This window comes from Mustela erminea, chromosome 1 (assembly GCF_009829155.1).
Source record: "Mustela erminea isolate mMusErm1 chromosome 1, mMusErm1.Pri, whole genome shotgun sequence".
Lineage (NCBI taxonomy): Eukaryota > Metazoa > Chordata > Mammalia > Carnivora > Mustelidae > Mustela > Mustela erminea.
Genome location: NC_045614.1, coordinates 69,561,138 through 69,577,799, shown reverse-complemented (window position 1 = coordinate 69,577,799; position 16,662 = coordinate 69,561,138). Strand labels below are relative to the sequence as shown.

Below are 16,662 nucleotides of genomic sequence, written 5' to 3'. Positions count from 1 at the left end.
TTTGTGAGCATAACAAGTAGCATGGAGGACAAGGGGAGATGGAGAGGGGAAGGGAGTTGAGGGAAATTGGAAGGGGAGGTGAACCATGAGAGACTATGGACTCTGAAAAACAATCTGAGGGTTTTGAAGGGGCAGGGTGTGTGAGGTTGGGGGAACCAGGTGGTGGGTATTGGAGAGGGCATGGATTACATGGAGCATTGGGTGTGGCCCAAAAATAATGAATACTGTTACGCTGAAAAGAAATTTAAAAAAAGAAAGAAAAAAAAAGAGTGAGACATTGTATCAGCTCACATAGGGATTACTTTATAGTGAATGAGGCTGACAAGCTAACAGTATTAACATAGTGTTTCAAATAAGTACTGTGAGAAACACAAAAGTAAGGGCATCTCCAGGAGAAGGAGGTTTCTCAGCTAAGTCTTGAAGAACAAGTACAAGTTTTCAAGATAATATGAGTGTCTCTACTCTTGGCAACATCCATTCCCATTCAAGCACAATAGCTTGGGGTTCCTTCCCATATTCTAGGTACCTACCTTATTTTTAACATGTATAAGAGTTCCTAGCTGTTTAAGAGGGTGCTGTGCACATAGATAATGTCACAATGTCTGAGCAGTTTGGGGAAAGAAAATCTCCAGACCTGACTGTGCTTCTCTCTTTGTGGTCTCCTTAAATCAAAAGTTTGTTACTGTTGTTGTTATTATTATTATTATTATTATTATTATTATTATTATTACAAACAAATGGGTCAAAGACACAGCAGGCCTTGGCAGTAATCTGGATACAGTGGATAAAGAAGTGGGAGGAAACATACTAGAAAACATCTCTTATACATACAGTGTGCCAAGCACCATTCTAATACACACACACACATATGTTTGCAAATATGTATGTATATATATATATATATATATATATATATAAAATCCAATCCTCATATTAATGTTATGATTTAGGTACTATTCTTATCTTTATTTAACAGATAAGGAAGCTGTAGCACAGAAAGGCCAAGTAATTTGACCATGGTTACCCAGCCCATAGTATGACATCCAGGGTTCTAGTTTGGGCCCCTGAGTGAATGGTAGTGCCTTTCATGTTGATGGGAATATGGGTGAAGCTGAATGAATGCTGCCTTAGGCATATAGAATTTCTGTTACCATACCAAAAATTACTCATAATTTCTGTTACTCATACGAAAGCTTGTGTGATGCTTTATCAGAGAGGTCATGGTAGCATTCCCTCAGATCTCTTTGGCCCAAATGGATGTGTCCCAAGATGCTATATGGGAGGCATCATGCAGCATGTCTTTCCCACTGAGACTCAACCCAGTCACACGGTACATCAGACCCACAGTGCTGGCCACAGAGGGACCTATGAAGTTTAGACGTACCACCCTGATGAAGCTAGTTCTCACAGACGATGAAAGCCAACTGCCTGAACATGAAACAGCTCTAAAAAATAAGAAAACTCAATCTTGTTTTCCAGGTCCTGTGTCTACTACATTCTCCAAAGCAGCTAGAACTGCAGGCCATCACATGATCAGGGAAACCTGAAAACTGGAGTTGACAACATTTGGGTTAGCCTTAAGAGACTTCTTGCCAGTACAACCAGCAACCGGGCTAGGCGGGGCCTTGAGTCTCTGAGGCTTTAGTGGACCAATGGACTACATCCAGTGGCAATGACAGGCAGAAGCTAGGGTGAGATAGCCAAGACCTCCCTATGAAGTTTCTAAATGTAGGGGGTGACCTTGATATCAACAGGACACCCTTTAGGGTGGGGCGGGCATAAACTATTCCAAGAGACTTCCTTACAGCTTGTGAAAACTCTGCAGGTCTTCTGATGTCTTTGTTTCTGTCCTGGCTTTTGCAAGGAATTGAGGGATATGTCCAGTCCAGAGATTGGCCCAGAACACCCTTGATATATTGCTGATGCCTGGATATGCCAGGAGACAGGCTACAGCAAGCTACATAAGATACAGCTATTTCTGTGGAAAAGTGGCTGATCTTATCCTCTGCCCTTCACCCATGCCATTATACCTAGAGGTTGTGGCTTCAGGGCTCAATCATGTTAACAGCAGGGACCTGTTCACATCCTGCTTCTGAATACAAACCATTCTTCCAGGTGAAGACCACCTGGGTAGCTCCTGACAACCAGATACTAGACAAGTGCATCTAGATTATGTTGTCCCCTTACCCTTCCACTTTTTATCTGCTCCTTGGACTCCAGATTGCCAGTGCTTAACTTTAGGAAAGATTAACCACATCCATCAGCCAAAATACCAGTCACTGGGCCTGTTTCTTCATTAATAAGACGGAGATGCGTGTACACTGAAACTCATATTGGGTGAAAATGCCATGGGCATCACATGTAGTATATACCAGGCCTTTTGCTATGTAGTGTCTATATGTTATCTCTGTCATCATTCAAAGCCCTGTGAGGCACACGTTATGCTCTACATTTTTCAGGTGTCAGAAATGGTCTCAGAAGTTGGGTGTATTCCCCAAGATCAGCAGAAGGGGTAGGGGCAGAGCTGGGGTGCATATGGGTAGCTCATACTTTGAATGGTCTGAGAGGAAAAGGTACCTAGCTCGAAACCTCACTTGAGGCCCCACCCTCTCTCCATTCCGAGATGGCCCCGCCTAGCCCGATTGCCGGTTGTACTGGCGACCGCCTTCCAGCTCACCCTTCAGAGCACAGAAGTGCGCGCCCACCTTGGCCACCGAGAGTTCCGGGATCCTGGAGGGGCCGGAAGTGGGTCTTGTTCTCGCTTCCGGCTCGGCCATTGTTTTCGCTCCTGCAGGCCACGGGTGCTTCCGCATGCAGGGGTCGCTGCGACTGTACACGGGTGAGCGGAGCGGGGGCAGGGAGGGAGGTGCTGCCCGGGCGGGGGTCGCTGGCTTGGAGCCGCGGCCGCCCGCAGGCCTAATCTGCGACTGTGGTCCGCTGCACGCTTTGCCTCCGCGGCCGGTGGCGCGGTCCCTGTGCTACTCTGAAGCCGGCAGTTGTAGAGCCGCCTCTTTGTCCCGTCCCCTTGACCAGCGGTGCCTGGCCTGGAGCATGGCGTCTGCCGGTACAGCGGAGAAAAAGGCAGACGTGGCCAGGTGAGCTGCGCCGCAGACGCCCTGGTTTAACGCAAAACGTAGGTGGTTTCCCAGCCTTGCGCTGAGAGACAGCACAAAGCGTCAGAAGTGGGTTAGACACAGTCTTGAAATTAAAAACGTGAAGTGTCACTTGGAGACCCCAAAATGCAGAAGAGATTAGCCGCGGAGCATTCGGAACTAGTAGGAAAATGATCAGAACTTTTTACAGGTGTGGGGATCTCAGAGCAGAGTTAATAGGCTCTTCTCGTCCTCCTCCTCCCCCTCCTTTCTTCCTCTTTCTTCTTCCGCCTGCTTGCTTGCTCTCTCCATTCCTTCCTTCCTCCTTTCCTTTCTTTTCAACTTTCCTTTCCTCCTCCCTTTTTTCCTTTCTTAACAGAAATTGAAGCCTAGGGAGTTGCTTACCAAGGGTACTGAGATGCATGGTGACCATCATTGATGCCCTAGTTTCCACTAAGGTACTGATTTTCCGAGTTTTACTATATATTAAGTGGATAAAACCTTTTCCCCCGCTTCAGTATCAGCTAAATGAACGACATTCATTCGTTTACTAAAGGTCTACCTCTGTGTGCTGTGTACACACACACACACACAGGACTGGAAACCTGTATGTGATGCCCCCATTGCCCTCTGCCCCTCCCCTGCCCTTTGAGTCTTTCCCCAAAGTGGGGGAGACAGCAGTGTAAATCACAAACACAGTGTGGTAAGTGTTCTAGTAGAGGTTTGAATGAAAAAGGTGCTGTGGGCTCACTGAGGCAGTAATCACACCTAAGCCTGGAGAGATCAGGAAGGTTTTCTAGGGATGGTGGTAGAGTAGGAAAAGGTCTGGAATTTACTGATTCCGTTGTGTTTTTTTGGTGGCTGTCTAGCAAGAGGGTGTGAGTGGCCAGTTGTGCATAAACTAATTAAAACAATTGTGTTTTAATTAGAAGTACAGAGAAGAAGGCTACCACCTTTCTTCCTGCCTAGGACAATCAGGAAAGCAAGCATTCAGGAGGAAAGGGTATTTGTTTTAGGAGGAAAGGGTATTTGTTTTCGGTCTTGACAGATGAGTAAGAGTTTGTCAAAAGCTGAAGAAGAAAAATCCAAAGAGGATAAGAGAATATGTGGCTTCTGGCTGTGTCTCCAGAGCTTTAGTGCCAAACTTTGTTGTACATCTCTGTCACAATAGAGAAGAATAGAAGAACTTTGAGCATTCACTTCCTGCATAGGTTTACTTATAAATTAAATATATGTATCGTTTTATAAATTTCAATACACATTATAAAACATAGACTAAATAGGAGCTAAATAACAACTTAATGTATTCTTAATATACCCTTTGGATCATCTTGCATATTCCTCACTTGGAGATTATTGCAGCTTTTCTAGCCTGAGTACCTGGAGAGAGTGGTAAGGGTATGTCTAGAGCAGGACCCAAGGCCAGATGGTGAAGGGCTGTGACTGCTAGGCATAGACATTAAGGTTTCATCCTGTAGGTTCTGGGAGCCACTGAAAATTTAAGAAGGGAAGTCCCTTAGATGCTTAGAGACTGCCCTGCTTTTCTTCCTGGAGTTTTTTTACTTTTTTTTTTTTTTTTTAAGATTTATTTATTTATTTGTTAGAGAGAGGGAGTGAGAGAGAGAGCGAGCATGCGAACAGGGGGAGGGTCTGTGGGAGAGGGAGAGCAGTCTCGGCACTAAGTGCCGAGCCCTATGTGGGGCTTGTTCTCATGACCCTGATATTATGACCTGAGTGAAAACCAAGAGTTAGACACTTAATGAACTAAGCCACTTAGGTACCCTTGGAGCTTTGGTTTTTAACTGTTGTCAGCCCAGGGCTGAACACTCTGGGACTCTGATTTCTCTCTTGATGTTTTTGTAGGTGACACCCCCATTGCCCTCTGTCCCCAACTCTGAAAACAGCTCCTGAGACCTGAATTACAGAGCATCATTTTAACTGGACAAACTGCAGCTGAAACAAGCTTTTCTTGGAGGTCACAATGACCACCCAAGGCAGGGGTACTTTAGGCCTCCTCCCTAATGGTGCTGTTCTCCAGAAACACGAGGGACGCCAGACCATGAAGCAGGAGCCAGGGAGCCAGACCTGGGGTCAGGGCTGCAGTCTCCAAAAGAACCACCCTCCTGTCTGTGAAATTTTCCGGCTACACTTCAGGCAGTTATGTTACCATGAGATGTCTGGGCCGCAGGAGGCACTGAGCCGGCTCCGGGAGCTCTGCCAGTGGTGGCTGATGCCAGAGGTACACACCAAGGAGCAGATCCTGGAGCTGCTGGTGCTGGAGCAGTTCCTGAGCATCTTGCCTGGGGAGTTACGGACATGGGTGCAGCTGCATCACCCTGAGAGTGGCGAGGAGGCTGTGGCTGTGGTGGAGGATTTTCAGAGACACATAGGAGAGGTGAGCAGATGAGTCCAGAATGGCATCTTCTCTAGTGGCTGGATTAGCTTGGGAAAAGTCATTCTCTGTTCCATAGGCTCTAGGTTGGTTTATCCTTAGGATTCCTGAACCAGTTCCATGGAGAGGGAAGAAATAGTTTTGTGCTTTAAGTCATGAACAAAAATACAATTCCCAGAGAAGCTCTGTGCATCACTTTTGGAATAATGTGTTGTGACCCTCGCTTCAACCTGGTGATCCACATAGTACTCCTGGCAGGTAGAGAATCTGCCCACTGTTTAGAAGGGACTGTGGTAGGGAATAGATTTCTGCATATGTTGATAACATGGGCCTTCATTCCAGAAGTTGTCATTACTTACTTCCTTGTACTTCTCAGAGTCTGTTATCTCTCTTCTCGAATTTTAGGTTCTTAAGGAGAGGTGACATTTCTGGGCCTCATAATCATTGGTTTCTTTTCTAACTTTGCAAACCCAACTGGGGTCTTTCTCCTTCCTTCCTTCCTTCCTTCCTTTCTCTCTTTCTTTCTTTCTTTAATTCTCATTTTGGTTTACCCTATTTCCTAGGGTTCTCTCAAATTTAAAGCCAAGATAATTTATTTATTTATTTTTTTTTAAAAAAAGATTTATTTATTTATTTATTTGACAGCGAGAGGTCACAAGTAGGCAGAGAGGCAGGCAGAGAGAGAGAGGAAGGGAAGCAGGCCCCCTGCTGAGCAGAGAGCCCGATGCGGGACTCGATCCCAGGACCCTGAGATCATGACCTGAGCCGAAGGCAGCGGCTTAACCCACTGAGCCACCCAGGTGCCTGCCAAGATAATTTAAATTAGAGGAAAAGTTGTAGAGCCAGCAGTGTAATAACAGTGGAAAATCTGGCTTCTAGGACCACAGAGCTAAGTAGCTCTGTGACCATGTGTATCAGTCAGGGTTTAGCCAAAGAAGCAAAACCAGTAGGAAATGATATATATTACATATTAAGATTTGTATATATATCTATAGCATTGCTACAGAGTGACTTAAGTGATTATGAGGACTGGCCTGACAGTACAAGTCGGAAATCTGTAGAACAGGCCATCAGGAAGGGCCAGCTGAAACTCAGGCACAGGCTGAAGCTGCTGTCTACATGCAGAATTACTTTTCATGGAACTTCCAGCTCTAATTTTAAGGTTTTTGTAACTGATTAAATCAGGCTCATCCAGATGATCTAGGATAATCTCCTTTACTTAGAGTAAACTGAACATGGATATTGATTATATGTACAAAACACCTTCACAGCAACACCCAGTTTAGTGGTAAATTGACACCTAAATCAGTTCTATCTGATAAGTCTAAAATTGCTCTCGTACTAACCAAGGAGGGTAAATTAGGGTTCCCTCTACCTTTATTCCTTTTCACTTTATTATGGAAAACCAGTATATGAAATTTCCCAAGTATCCAATTTACATATTACAATATGTATGTCTAGGGAATCAATTCCAGTTGATTGGAATCTGAGGGCTACACCTTTTTCCAAGAGTACCAGCCCACCCATTTGGCACTGAATCCATTGCCAACCATTATTTCTTTGGATACAAAAATAAACACAGGAATAAATCAGTCATCATCAGGGTCTAGAGAGCAACTAGATTCAACCATGGGCAGAGACCAGTGACTGAATAAAGTGTTTTTGAGTGCCATTTAGTGAGGAGGCTGGAAAGGAAAATTTCTCTATTTCCCACCTTTGTTTGCCTAACTTGAAGAGAATGCCCCCTCAATTAAAACTTAAGCTTTTACCCAGGTACCCTCAGAAAAAGGTGACTGAGTCACAAACTCAAGAGAGTGACTTAACAGTTGACAGAGCAGCTGCACACTATTGGCTCCTGCTTAGGAGTAGGATCTTTGGACTTTATTTCTTACTCTGCCTTTATTGTCTGCTTAAGTTTTTCTGATGTGGAAGACATGAGAATGGGACTACCTTTCCTACCATGGGCTCAGAAAAATGTATTTGTGGCTAAATGAATAAACAAGCTTTTTTTGTGGCAGTTTGTCAGGAGTAGATTAAGGAATATCAAGGCAGATCAGAGTCACTGCTCAGCAGGAGTGAGCATGTGCATATGTGTACTTTGGGGCTGGAGAGGGTTGTAGAACAATCCCTCTTGGGCTGCAGAATCATGCAATTTGCAAGTGCTTTTATATCCTATATCTTATTTTTGTTCCTAGCAGGCTTACAAAATATGAAAATAATCATGTCTCCATTTGACAAGTGACACAAGCACAGAGAGATTAATTGACTCATCTCAGATGGTGATTAGTGAATATTCTCTTTGTCCAAGAGATTTAACTGAAGTATGGTTATTGCTGATTACTACCAAGTGTGGGAATCAGAATTTTCTAGCACCCTAGGTTCTAAGCCACTAGTTCCCCCCTAGTATCTTGCTGTGGAGTGCCATCTTAGATGAAAATTGGAATGGAGTTTTCATTCCTAAAAGAAAAGAAACCTGGGAGTCTGAGTCCTAGGTAATGAATAAGAACTGACCAGCATTTAATTGTTAGTGAATTTCAAGGTTGTGTTGTCATGATGCAGCCAAGTTCTACTTTCTTCCAATACCCACAGCAGCTGTATTTAAGAACTGTAACACCCATTTATAAGAACTGTTCCGTGGAGACTCCAGGGAGCATTCTGGTTCTATCACTGTGCTAAAGAGACATACAGTAAAGGAGAGAGTCCCCTTAGATCTCAGCAGATATAACCCAATGGAGCAAATCCAGCAGGATTTGTGAAGTTATTTTCACCCTAGGCTGTACTGTGTACATGGCAGTGCAAGCAAGTGAGCCTATAAATATGATTCATTTAGATAGTGTTTTATGTTTTCAGCTCCAAATGCTGGTGAAAAAGTAACCATGAGATTGTGAGGAGCTGGTTTGATGACAATAAGCAAGGGTTAGAAATACCTCTACTCTGAGGTGTTCTCAAGGTCTCTAAAGATTGGTGTTACCTAATCTTACTTGACTTTTTATAAGCATTATTTTGGAGGGATAGTACATACCGAATACTGATTTTGCAGATAACTCTAAAAACTAGTAGTAAATATCAAGAGGGGAAAAATAGTATCAAGAGAATATTATCAGCAAATTTTAACAGAACACCAGCATTGGGCCAAGCATTGTTCTAGGAGCAGGTGATCAAGGCAGAGTTCTTACCCTCAAAAAGCTTATATTTCATTGGGGGAGAAATAGACAATAAAGGCATAAATAAGATAATGTAAGGGTTAAGACATGCAGAGACTGTAATCCGGTAATTTGAGAGAGAGTGACTACTACAACTTTGTCACTGTGGTTAGAAATGGCTTCTCTGAAGAGGAACGTTTGCTGAGAGAAATTGGAAAAGCTCTCCTGAGGTTTGTCAGCCACTATTCTGGGCTCTTGTTTCTGCTGTCAGCCTCAGCATTATATGTGCATGCCTAGGTACATACACCTGTCATTTTTGATTTTCTAGGTACTTCTGATTAGTCTCTTCTGTAGACTAAGGCCATAAGGAGTATGTAGAATTGTTCTTCTGGCTCCTTTTTCTAGATTGTTCTTCATAAGCAAATTTATGTCTGAAGAATTGACAAAATGAGAAAGGTTATATGATGTGGGCTTCAGGCTTCTACCAAGAGGTTCAACAGAAGTATAGCAAGCAGGATGGCAAGTTGTAGATCCTGTTTTGACAGTGTTCCCCCCAGTAGGCTGTACTGGTGGGTCTGGAAGGACATTGTCTGTTCTTTTCCTGGCTTTTCCTGGGGGTGTTTCTTAGAGGTTTGGGTTTCTAGACCTTGAAGGATGCTCTTTTGATTCCAATTATAATTCCTGTCTTTAGGTTTCAGCTCCTGTACAGGAACAGAAAATGCATTTGGAGGAGATGACAGCCCTGGGTACAACAGAGGAATCTCTTCCTACCTCATCCTTCAGTGAGAGTTCAGGCTCTGGAGCCTGCCTGGAGCCTCCTCATGACCCAGGGATACACCTCCTCCGCACTGGGCACTCTGGTACTCCTCTCCTCAGCCCTGGCCTCAAATCCTGCCTCCCTTATCTTTTCAAGTCTCCTTTCCTTTATTTCCCTATAGCCCATCCCATTGGAATCCCTCACTGCCTTGCCCTATGTCTTCATTTCCTAGTGACTTTGTCTGTTTCTTTTGCTTATTCTCTAATCATTTGTGTATTTAGCAAGTTTTTGTCTAGCATATGTCATGGATGAGGCACTGTTGAGAACCAGAGAGATACAGTACACATTTATTGCTTTCAAAGAACTTGTTATCTAGTTGTCAGAGAGTCAGTCAACTGCAAGAAGAGTTGTCCTTGTAAGATACATTGAGTGATATCTATCCCCAGGTATTTGATGCCATGAAAACAAGCAATATGGGCATTGTAAACATTGAGCAAAATTGTTATGGTCTGGGTGGGTAGGGGAGGCTTCATGAGTGAGGTGTCTGTGGGATGTGATTGTGAAAAATGGGGGAACAAATTGAAGCAGGGAGAAAAGTGGTAGGCACCAAAGTAGAGGATATAAATAAAGACTAAGTGGGAGTTCCCTAGACCCCCCACTGAGGTGAAATGAGGAAGAACTGTTTTGGGGAGCACAGGGTCTGCTAGAATAGGACCTAACAACCGAGGTTAGGAAAATTTTGCTGAATGAGGGTTGATGTGTTAGAAACAGTATTTTGGGAGAATTATTCTAATGCATGTGTCTAGGATGAATGGTGAGACCAGTGGTTGGAGGCCTCAGTAAGAGACCAGTGTGCCAGAATGGATGTGAGGTGGTCATTGCCTAAGCAATGATGAGTGGAACAGAAATTGAGAGACAGGAGATACATTGTGTAGGAAGAATTCATGGGACAGTAAGAGGAAGGAGAATTATGGGGTTTGGCCAATATTTGGATTCATTGACGGAACTCAGAAAGTCAGGAAAGAAAGATGGTAAGAATGTCCATTTTTGACTGAATATAAGATAAAGAGGGACACCCAAATGAAATGTCCAGTAGGCCACTGGAAGTCTGTAATGGGGGTCTAGAAGAGAGCTGGAACTGGAAAAGCAGCAGTAGAGATTGAGAGTCCATGAGATCTCTGCCAGAGCAAAAAGGGATGCTTTGAGGCCCAGCGCCTGCAGCGTCCATAATGAGAAGCCAAAAAAAGGAAGCGAAATCCGGAATGAAGGCCCAGAAATGTGAGGGGCAAATCAGGTTGGGCTGATGCCACAGAAGCCATGGGGAGAGAAAGTGGACCCAAGTCTACCTTCCTTCAGAGAGTTGGGAGCGAGTGAGGGCTGGGTGGAATGGGTAATTCTCAGTTGGACCAGGGAACCCTCTTCATCCTCAGAGTAAAACCTGCATGGAAAATTCACAGCGCGGTCAGAATAACGCGTGTATGGAAGAGGGATGAGAGGCAGTGTGTGGAGCTGCCTGGGTTCTGTTGAACCCACTCCCTGGGATACAGACCTTATTGGAGCCGAGGTAGGACTTGTTCTCATAGCTCTCTTTCCTCTCTCAGGTCAGTGTGCTTCCCAGGGGCCTGCCCTTTTCCAAGCTGGGAAGTCAGGAGATCAGGCAGCAGCAACTGTGCTTCAGATGGTCGGGCCCCAGGTGAGCTGAACTCTGTCTTCCCTGAACTCTGTATTCCCTGCTTCCAATCTGCAGCCTGGAAATAGCTAGCGCTCATCTCCAGGGCTCTGGCCAATTCTGAGATTAATCCTGTGATTTACCTTCCTGATTACTTCCTCTGGAATTGGTTCCTGCTTTCTGAGTTCATGGATTCTGTCTGGCGCTGGACTTGTTCTCTTAGATGGGTCACCCCAACTTCTATCCCTCCCTCACCCCTTTACCCACCAGGGCCCCACCTGGGCTCCTGGTACCCTGATGTGTCTGCTCTTCAGGCCAAGGAATATCCCTGAGCAGTAAAATCTTGTCATTCCAGGGATCTGCAGCGTACCAGTTCCTTTCTGTGGACTATACTGAGAGGAAGTGGAAAGGTCCAGCCCTCAGTCAGAGAGCTGTGTTCCGGAGCATCATGCCGGAAAACTATTGCAGCGTGGCCTCAATGGGTGATGATTCTGTTTCCCAGTAATACAGTCTGCATTCTTTTCTTTATATTTTCTTTGCTCTATTCTACTTTTTCCCAGCTTTTTTTTTTTTATCATGAAAAGTTGCAAACATGAGATAAGGTAGAGAGAATACTGTAATGAACCTCTCTGTACCCATCACTCAGCCCTAAGTTATCAACTTTGTCTTTACCCCATCGTTAATTGACCTATGGTGGTTTGGTTAGAAGTTGTAGTTGTAAGGAATGGGGGCTACTCATGTTATTTAAGTACTGAATTGTATTACTTACAATAAGGCTGAGTGAATGGAAACTCTGATCACATCCACCAGCTAGACCATCCTTTGGGAAACAGGGCCCTCAACAACAATAGCAAATAATTTTTATGACAGGGAATGTAAGGCAAATGCTCCCTGCATATCTGTTTTGTCCTCCCACTGCCACCCATTTTCTTTACTCTGAATCTCTCATCCTCTCATAGCTGCTTCTTCAAGCTCCGAATGGCTTGGCTTCTCTCCATGCCTCATTTAGTTTTCTTTATTTTGCCCTATTTCCAGCTCAGATTTTACTTAGAGAGGGCCTCCAAGGGTGGTTTGGCCATTAAGTATCATCTCTGTTTGGACAGAGCTTTGCCCCTGGCCACAGCAGAGGATGAGGGGTAACATACAGAGAAGCTACACTTGGTCCTGGTGCCCAGGTCTAGTCAGCTGTGGTCTGAGATATATTGAAACCAGTTACTCAGCACAAAGCATGGCTGCCTCAGTTTCCCCTTTGGGAAAAACTGTGGCAGGACAGCTTCCTGGAAATGGGTGTTTTCAGGGCAGGTTCTCTGGTTGGCAAGTCTAGCACAGTAGCCAACAATGGAGAGGGTGGATAGGCTTAGGAGTCCAGGAGCCAGATAGCTATAACTTTCCATATGCTGAAATGCCATGATGGCTTGTGGCCCAGGTTAAGATATGATTAAAAGAACCAACAGTTTTATGTTCAGACATGACTGATTGCTTGCTACTTCCACTTTTTCCAAATTCAAAAGGAAATATTCAACTGTGTAGTTTCCTTTGATTCCAGATTATCAAGATACCAAAGATATATTTCAACTTGTGTTTCAAATTATTGGTCCCTTTCTTAATTTTTATAGGAATGTAGTACTTACAGTACTGACTTCTACCAGTCTAGTGCACCAGAGACTAAGGGAGTCTCCACTTTAAGAACTTTGCTGTCCCTTCCACAATACTTCTCCCCTAGCATTTTTGAACCTGTGATTTCTCTGAATCTTGTCACTGTCCTCACATATGAGAATCACTTTTTTGGTACATTTTTTCCTAGTTGTGTTTGCCCATACTGTTTCCCATATTTGATTTGAGGTATTTGCCTCTCCTTTCTGTCCCCACTATCTTTACTGGGAACCATGGAACCATACAGTGTCAGGATTAGAAAGGATATTAGAGGTCATCATTTTACTAAGTGATTTCTGTAAGATCACACCACCTTTACAGTCCTCTATCTTGCCTTCCAACTGCCTTTTTAATTGGATAATTAACTGGAGCAGTTAAGAGCTGTCAGGACAGAGCTCTGTCCTAATAACTTTTCTTCCATCCTCCCCACTGACCGTCTTTCCCCTCTTTTTCTGTCATGAAGAAAAAGCTTGAGCTATTTCCCATCTTTCTCTTGTTCTTAATGTGTCTCCTAATGTGAAGGTTTTTTCAGGTCCATAGACTCCTAATGATTCTGTTTCAACAGCAGAACAAGAAATGAATAAAAGTTGTTTTCTTCTTTCTTTCGGCAGCAGGTGAGACTAGGATGCAGCATTCAGAGTGTCCTGCAAAACAGGAAGTTTCTAAAGAACCAGGGTCACCTGGTGAGACATCTGGAGGCCTCTGTGGAATAGTTTCTGAGGAACTAGAGGCAGGAGCTGCCTATGAAGGTACTTTAGAAAAGCTGGAAGGGCAACCCTCAGAGGAAGAAGGAAGCAGACTGGAAGATTATTTCTTCAAAATAACACATGAAGATAGAGATAAATCCACAAAGGATGGATGTGATGAATATAATGAACTTGGGAAACATCCAGATCTATCCTCTAGTGCTGTTGAATGTCAAGGAATTCTGAAGGGACAGAAATTTTATCAATGTGATGAATGTGGTAAAGCTTTCAATCGAAGTTCACACCTCACTGGGCATCAAAGAATCCACACTGGAGAGAAACCCTATGAGTGTAATGAATGTGGTAAGACCTTTAGGCAGACCTCTCAACTTATAGTTCATCTCAGAACCCACACAGGGGAAAAGCCCTATGAGTGCAATGAGTGTGGAAATACTTACCGACACAGCTCCCATCTTATTCAACACCAGAGACTCCATAATGGTGAGAAACCATATAAGTGTAATGAATGTGCAAAAGCTTTCACTCAGAGTTCCCAACTGATTGACCACCAGAGAACCCATACTGGGGAGAAACCTTATGAATGCACTGAGTGTGGTGAGGCCTTCATTCGTAGTAAAAGTCTTGTCCGACATCAGGTAGTTCACACTGGTAAAAAACCTTACAGGTGTAGTGAGTGTGGGAAAGCTTTCTGTTCTAATAGAAATCTTGTTGATCATCAGAGGATCCATACTGGGGAAAAACCTTATGAGTGTAATGAATGTGGCAAGGCTTTCAGTCGGAGTAAATGTCTTATTCGACATCAGAGCCTCCACACTGGGCAAAAACCATACAAATGTAGTGATTGTGGGAAAGCTTTCAATCAGAACTCTCAGCTTGTTGACCATGAACGAATTCATACCGGAGAAAAACCTTTTGAATGTAATGAGTGTGGTAAGGCATTCAGTCTCAGTAAATGTCTTATTCGACATCAGAGACTTCACACAGGTGAAAAGCCCTATAAATGCAACGAGTGTGGAAAATCCTTCAACCAAAACTCACACCTTATTATTCACCAGAGAATTCACACTGGTGAGAAGCCTTATGAATGTAATGAGTGTGGGAAGGTCTTCAGTTACAGCTCCAGTCTCATGGTACATCAGAGAACCCATACAGGGGAGAAACCCTATAAATGTAGTGATTGTGGGAAAGCTTTTAGTGACAGCTCGCAGCTCATTGTGCACCAGAGGGTTCACACAGGAGAGAAGCCTTATGAATGTATTGAGTGTGGGAAAGCCTTCAGTCAGCGTTCCACTTTTAATCACCACCAGCGAACTCACATTGGAGAGAAGCACTCAGGTCTGGCTCACTCAGTTTCTTAAGATGATTTTCTAAGGAATTAATTAAGCTTTTTTTTTTTTTTTTTAAAGATGTCTCTCTTAAAACTGCTCATCAAAATGTACTAATCCTTACATGCTTCCTGGTGAGTCATGAAGGTGGGAGGGTGGGAGTCACAGTGTAATCATTTTCTGCCATTAGGGGGAAGTAAGGACTACACATTTCATGTACTTGTTTATTCATTCATTCTTTCTTTTGAACTGACGAAAAAAATCAAACTCATTTTCCAGTTCTGCATCCTATAGTCAGATTTTGTGCTTTTCAAGGACAGAGATTATATGCTTCTTATTCTACTCCACCTCCTAAGTTTTACCACTTACATAGGTCATATTGCAAGATGGATTCATTCTTTCCTTTCTCTTGGCTAAGGCTCTCCCTATATAGTTTATAAACTTCCATTATAATTCAGGCCCTTATCACTTGTGTTCCTTACATATAAAACCTTTTCTTTTCCTCTTGACTAATTTATGTCCCTTAGATTCTTCCAGAGCCCTCTCATTTCTGAAAGAACTTCTTAAAATGCTTTTTCTTCCCTCTTAAACTTCTATTCATTTGACCTCCGTGCTTCCAATTAGGTGGTGCTGCAACATGCAACTGTTATTAAATTATCTTGCCAGTTATTCTGAACTTAACGTGTATTTGTATACTTTCATATCAACTTATTGTAGGCTTTTTAAGGCTAGGTATGGTATCTGTTCTTTAGCATATAGATAATTTTCATAGTAGTTGTTTAATAAATTTTTAAACTCTGCTCTAAATTGCACCATCTTTAAGTTGGGTGTGAGATCCCCTTCCCCACCCTAATCAGATTAGAGGCTTCTAAAGATGGAAGTGGGGCAGTGCCTGGGTGGCTCAATGGGTTAAAGCCTCTGCCTTGGGCTCAGGTCATGATCCCAGGGTCCTGGGATCGAGCCCTGTATCAGGCTCTCTGCTCAGTGGGGAGCCTGCTTCCCTTCCTCTCTGCCTGCCTCTCTGCCTACTTGTGATCTCTGTCAAATAAATAAATAAAATATTTTAAAAATAAAAATAAAATAAAGATGGAAGTGGTATCTCATTGTAGGATATCACATACGGGGTCCTCATTGATATTTTCTATGTGTATTCGTGGATGTCTCACCACTGTTATTTCATTGTTGGTTTTTGATAGATACTCTATTGTGTTTAGGAAGTTTTTTTTTTATTTCTGTTATTTATTTATTTGTTTTTTTAAGTAGGCTCCATGCATATGTGGGGCATGAACTCATGACCTCAGGATCGAGAGTTGCATGCTCTATCAACTGAGCCAACCAGATGCCTCTCTTTCTGTTTTTAGAAAAAGGAAGATAGTACAGTAGTTAAAAAGACTGATTTTGTGCCTAGTGTCCTAATTCAAATCCTGGCTCCTCCACGTTTCTAGGTGTGTAGCCCTAGGCAAGTTACTTAGCTTCCTTGTGTGTCAGTTCTTCCATCTGTAAAGTAAAGCTATGTTAGGGTAAAATCAGTTAATCAGTGTTAGGCATTTAGAACAGTACTTGTCACTTAGTACCCATTATAGCAATTATTACTATTCTTAGAGTTGCAAGTTCTATATCATTGTTTAAAAAGTCTGTTGGTATAATTTTATGGGTCATGTTCTTTATTTTTGTAAATTGCTTTTTTTTTTTAACTTTATAAATGATTGAAATTACTTTGAAGTCCTGGAATAAAATTCATTTGTTTGTGGTGACTTTTTTTTTTTTAAGTAGAGGACTAGGTTGAATTTACTGAGGTTTTCCTGGCTTTTCAAAATGTATTTGGAGTTTATTTTTCTTTTATTTTCTGAAGGAGTTTGCATAATGTGGGAATTACTCATTGAAGGCTGAAAGTAGTAGTTAGATCCTTTTTTTGGGAAGAAGG

The 16,662-nt window shown here is 43.0% G+C and overlaps 1 protein-coding gene across 9 annotated transcripts; it reads left to right on the top strand.

Moving 5' to 3' along the window:
• Positions 1 to 2,602: 2,602 nt before the first annotated feature.
• ZKSCAN7 (zinc finger with KRAB and SCAN domains 7) lies at positions 2,603 to 15,696 on the top strand. 9 transcript variants are annotated; one of them, XM_032310008.1, is made up of 7 exons: positions 2,778 to 2,839; positions 3,472 to 3,550; positions 4,956 to 5,487; positions 9,319 to 9,487; positions 10,986 to 11,077; positions 11,409 to 11,535; positions 13,318 to 15,696. In XM_032310008.1, exons 3-7 carry the CDS (start codon positions 5,074 to 5,076, stop codon positions 14,769 to 14,771), a joined length of 2,256 nt encoding a protein of 751 aa, XP_032165899.1. In that variant the 5' UTR covers positions 2,778 to 2,839; positions 3,472 to 3,550; positions 4,956 to 5,073; the 3' UTR covers positions 14,772 to 15,696. The 9 variants fall into 9 exon arrangements, with proteins under 9 accessions (XP_032166056.1, XP_032166218.1, XP_032166298.1 ...); XM_032310080.1 differs by lacking the exon at positions 3,472 to 3,550 and having other exon boundaries at positions 2,755 to 2,839; positions 13,321 to 15,696; XM_032309911.1 differs by lacking the exon at positions 3,472 to 3,550 and having other exon boundaries at positions 2,755 to 2,839.
• Positions 15,697 to 16,662: the final 966 nt, after the last annotated feature.

Bases quoted from the DNA above. Each gene is read 5' to 3' on its own strand.
- ZKSCAN7 (XM_032309911.1), top strand. From the start codon at position 5,074: ATGACCACCCAAGGCAGGGGTACTTTAGGCCTCCTCCCTAATGGTGCT. The intron at 5,488-9,318 runs GTGAGCAGATGA...TCCTGTCTTTAG, and splicing joins TTCAGAGACACATAGGAGAG to GTTTCAGCTCCTGTACAGGA. The intron at 9,488-10,985 runs GTACTCCTCTCC...TTCCTCTCTCAG, and splicing joins CCTCCGCACTGGGCACTCTG to GTCAGTGTGCTTCCCAGGGG.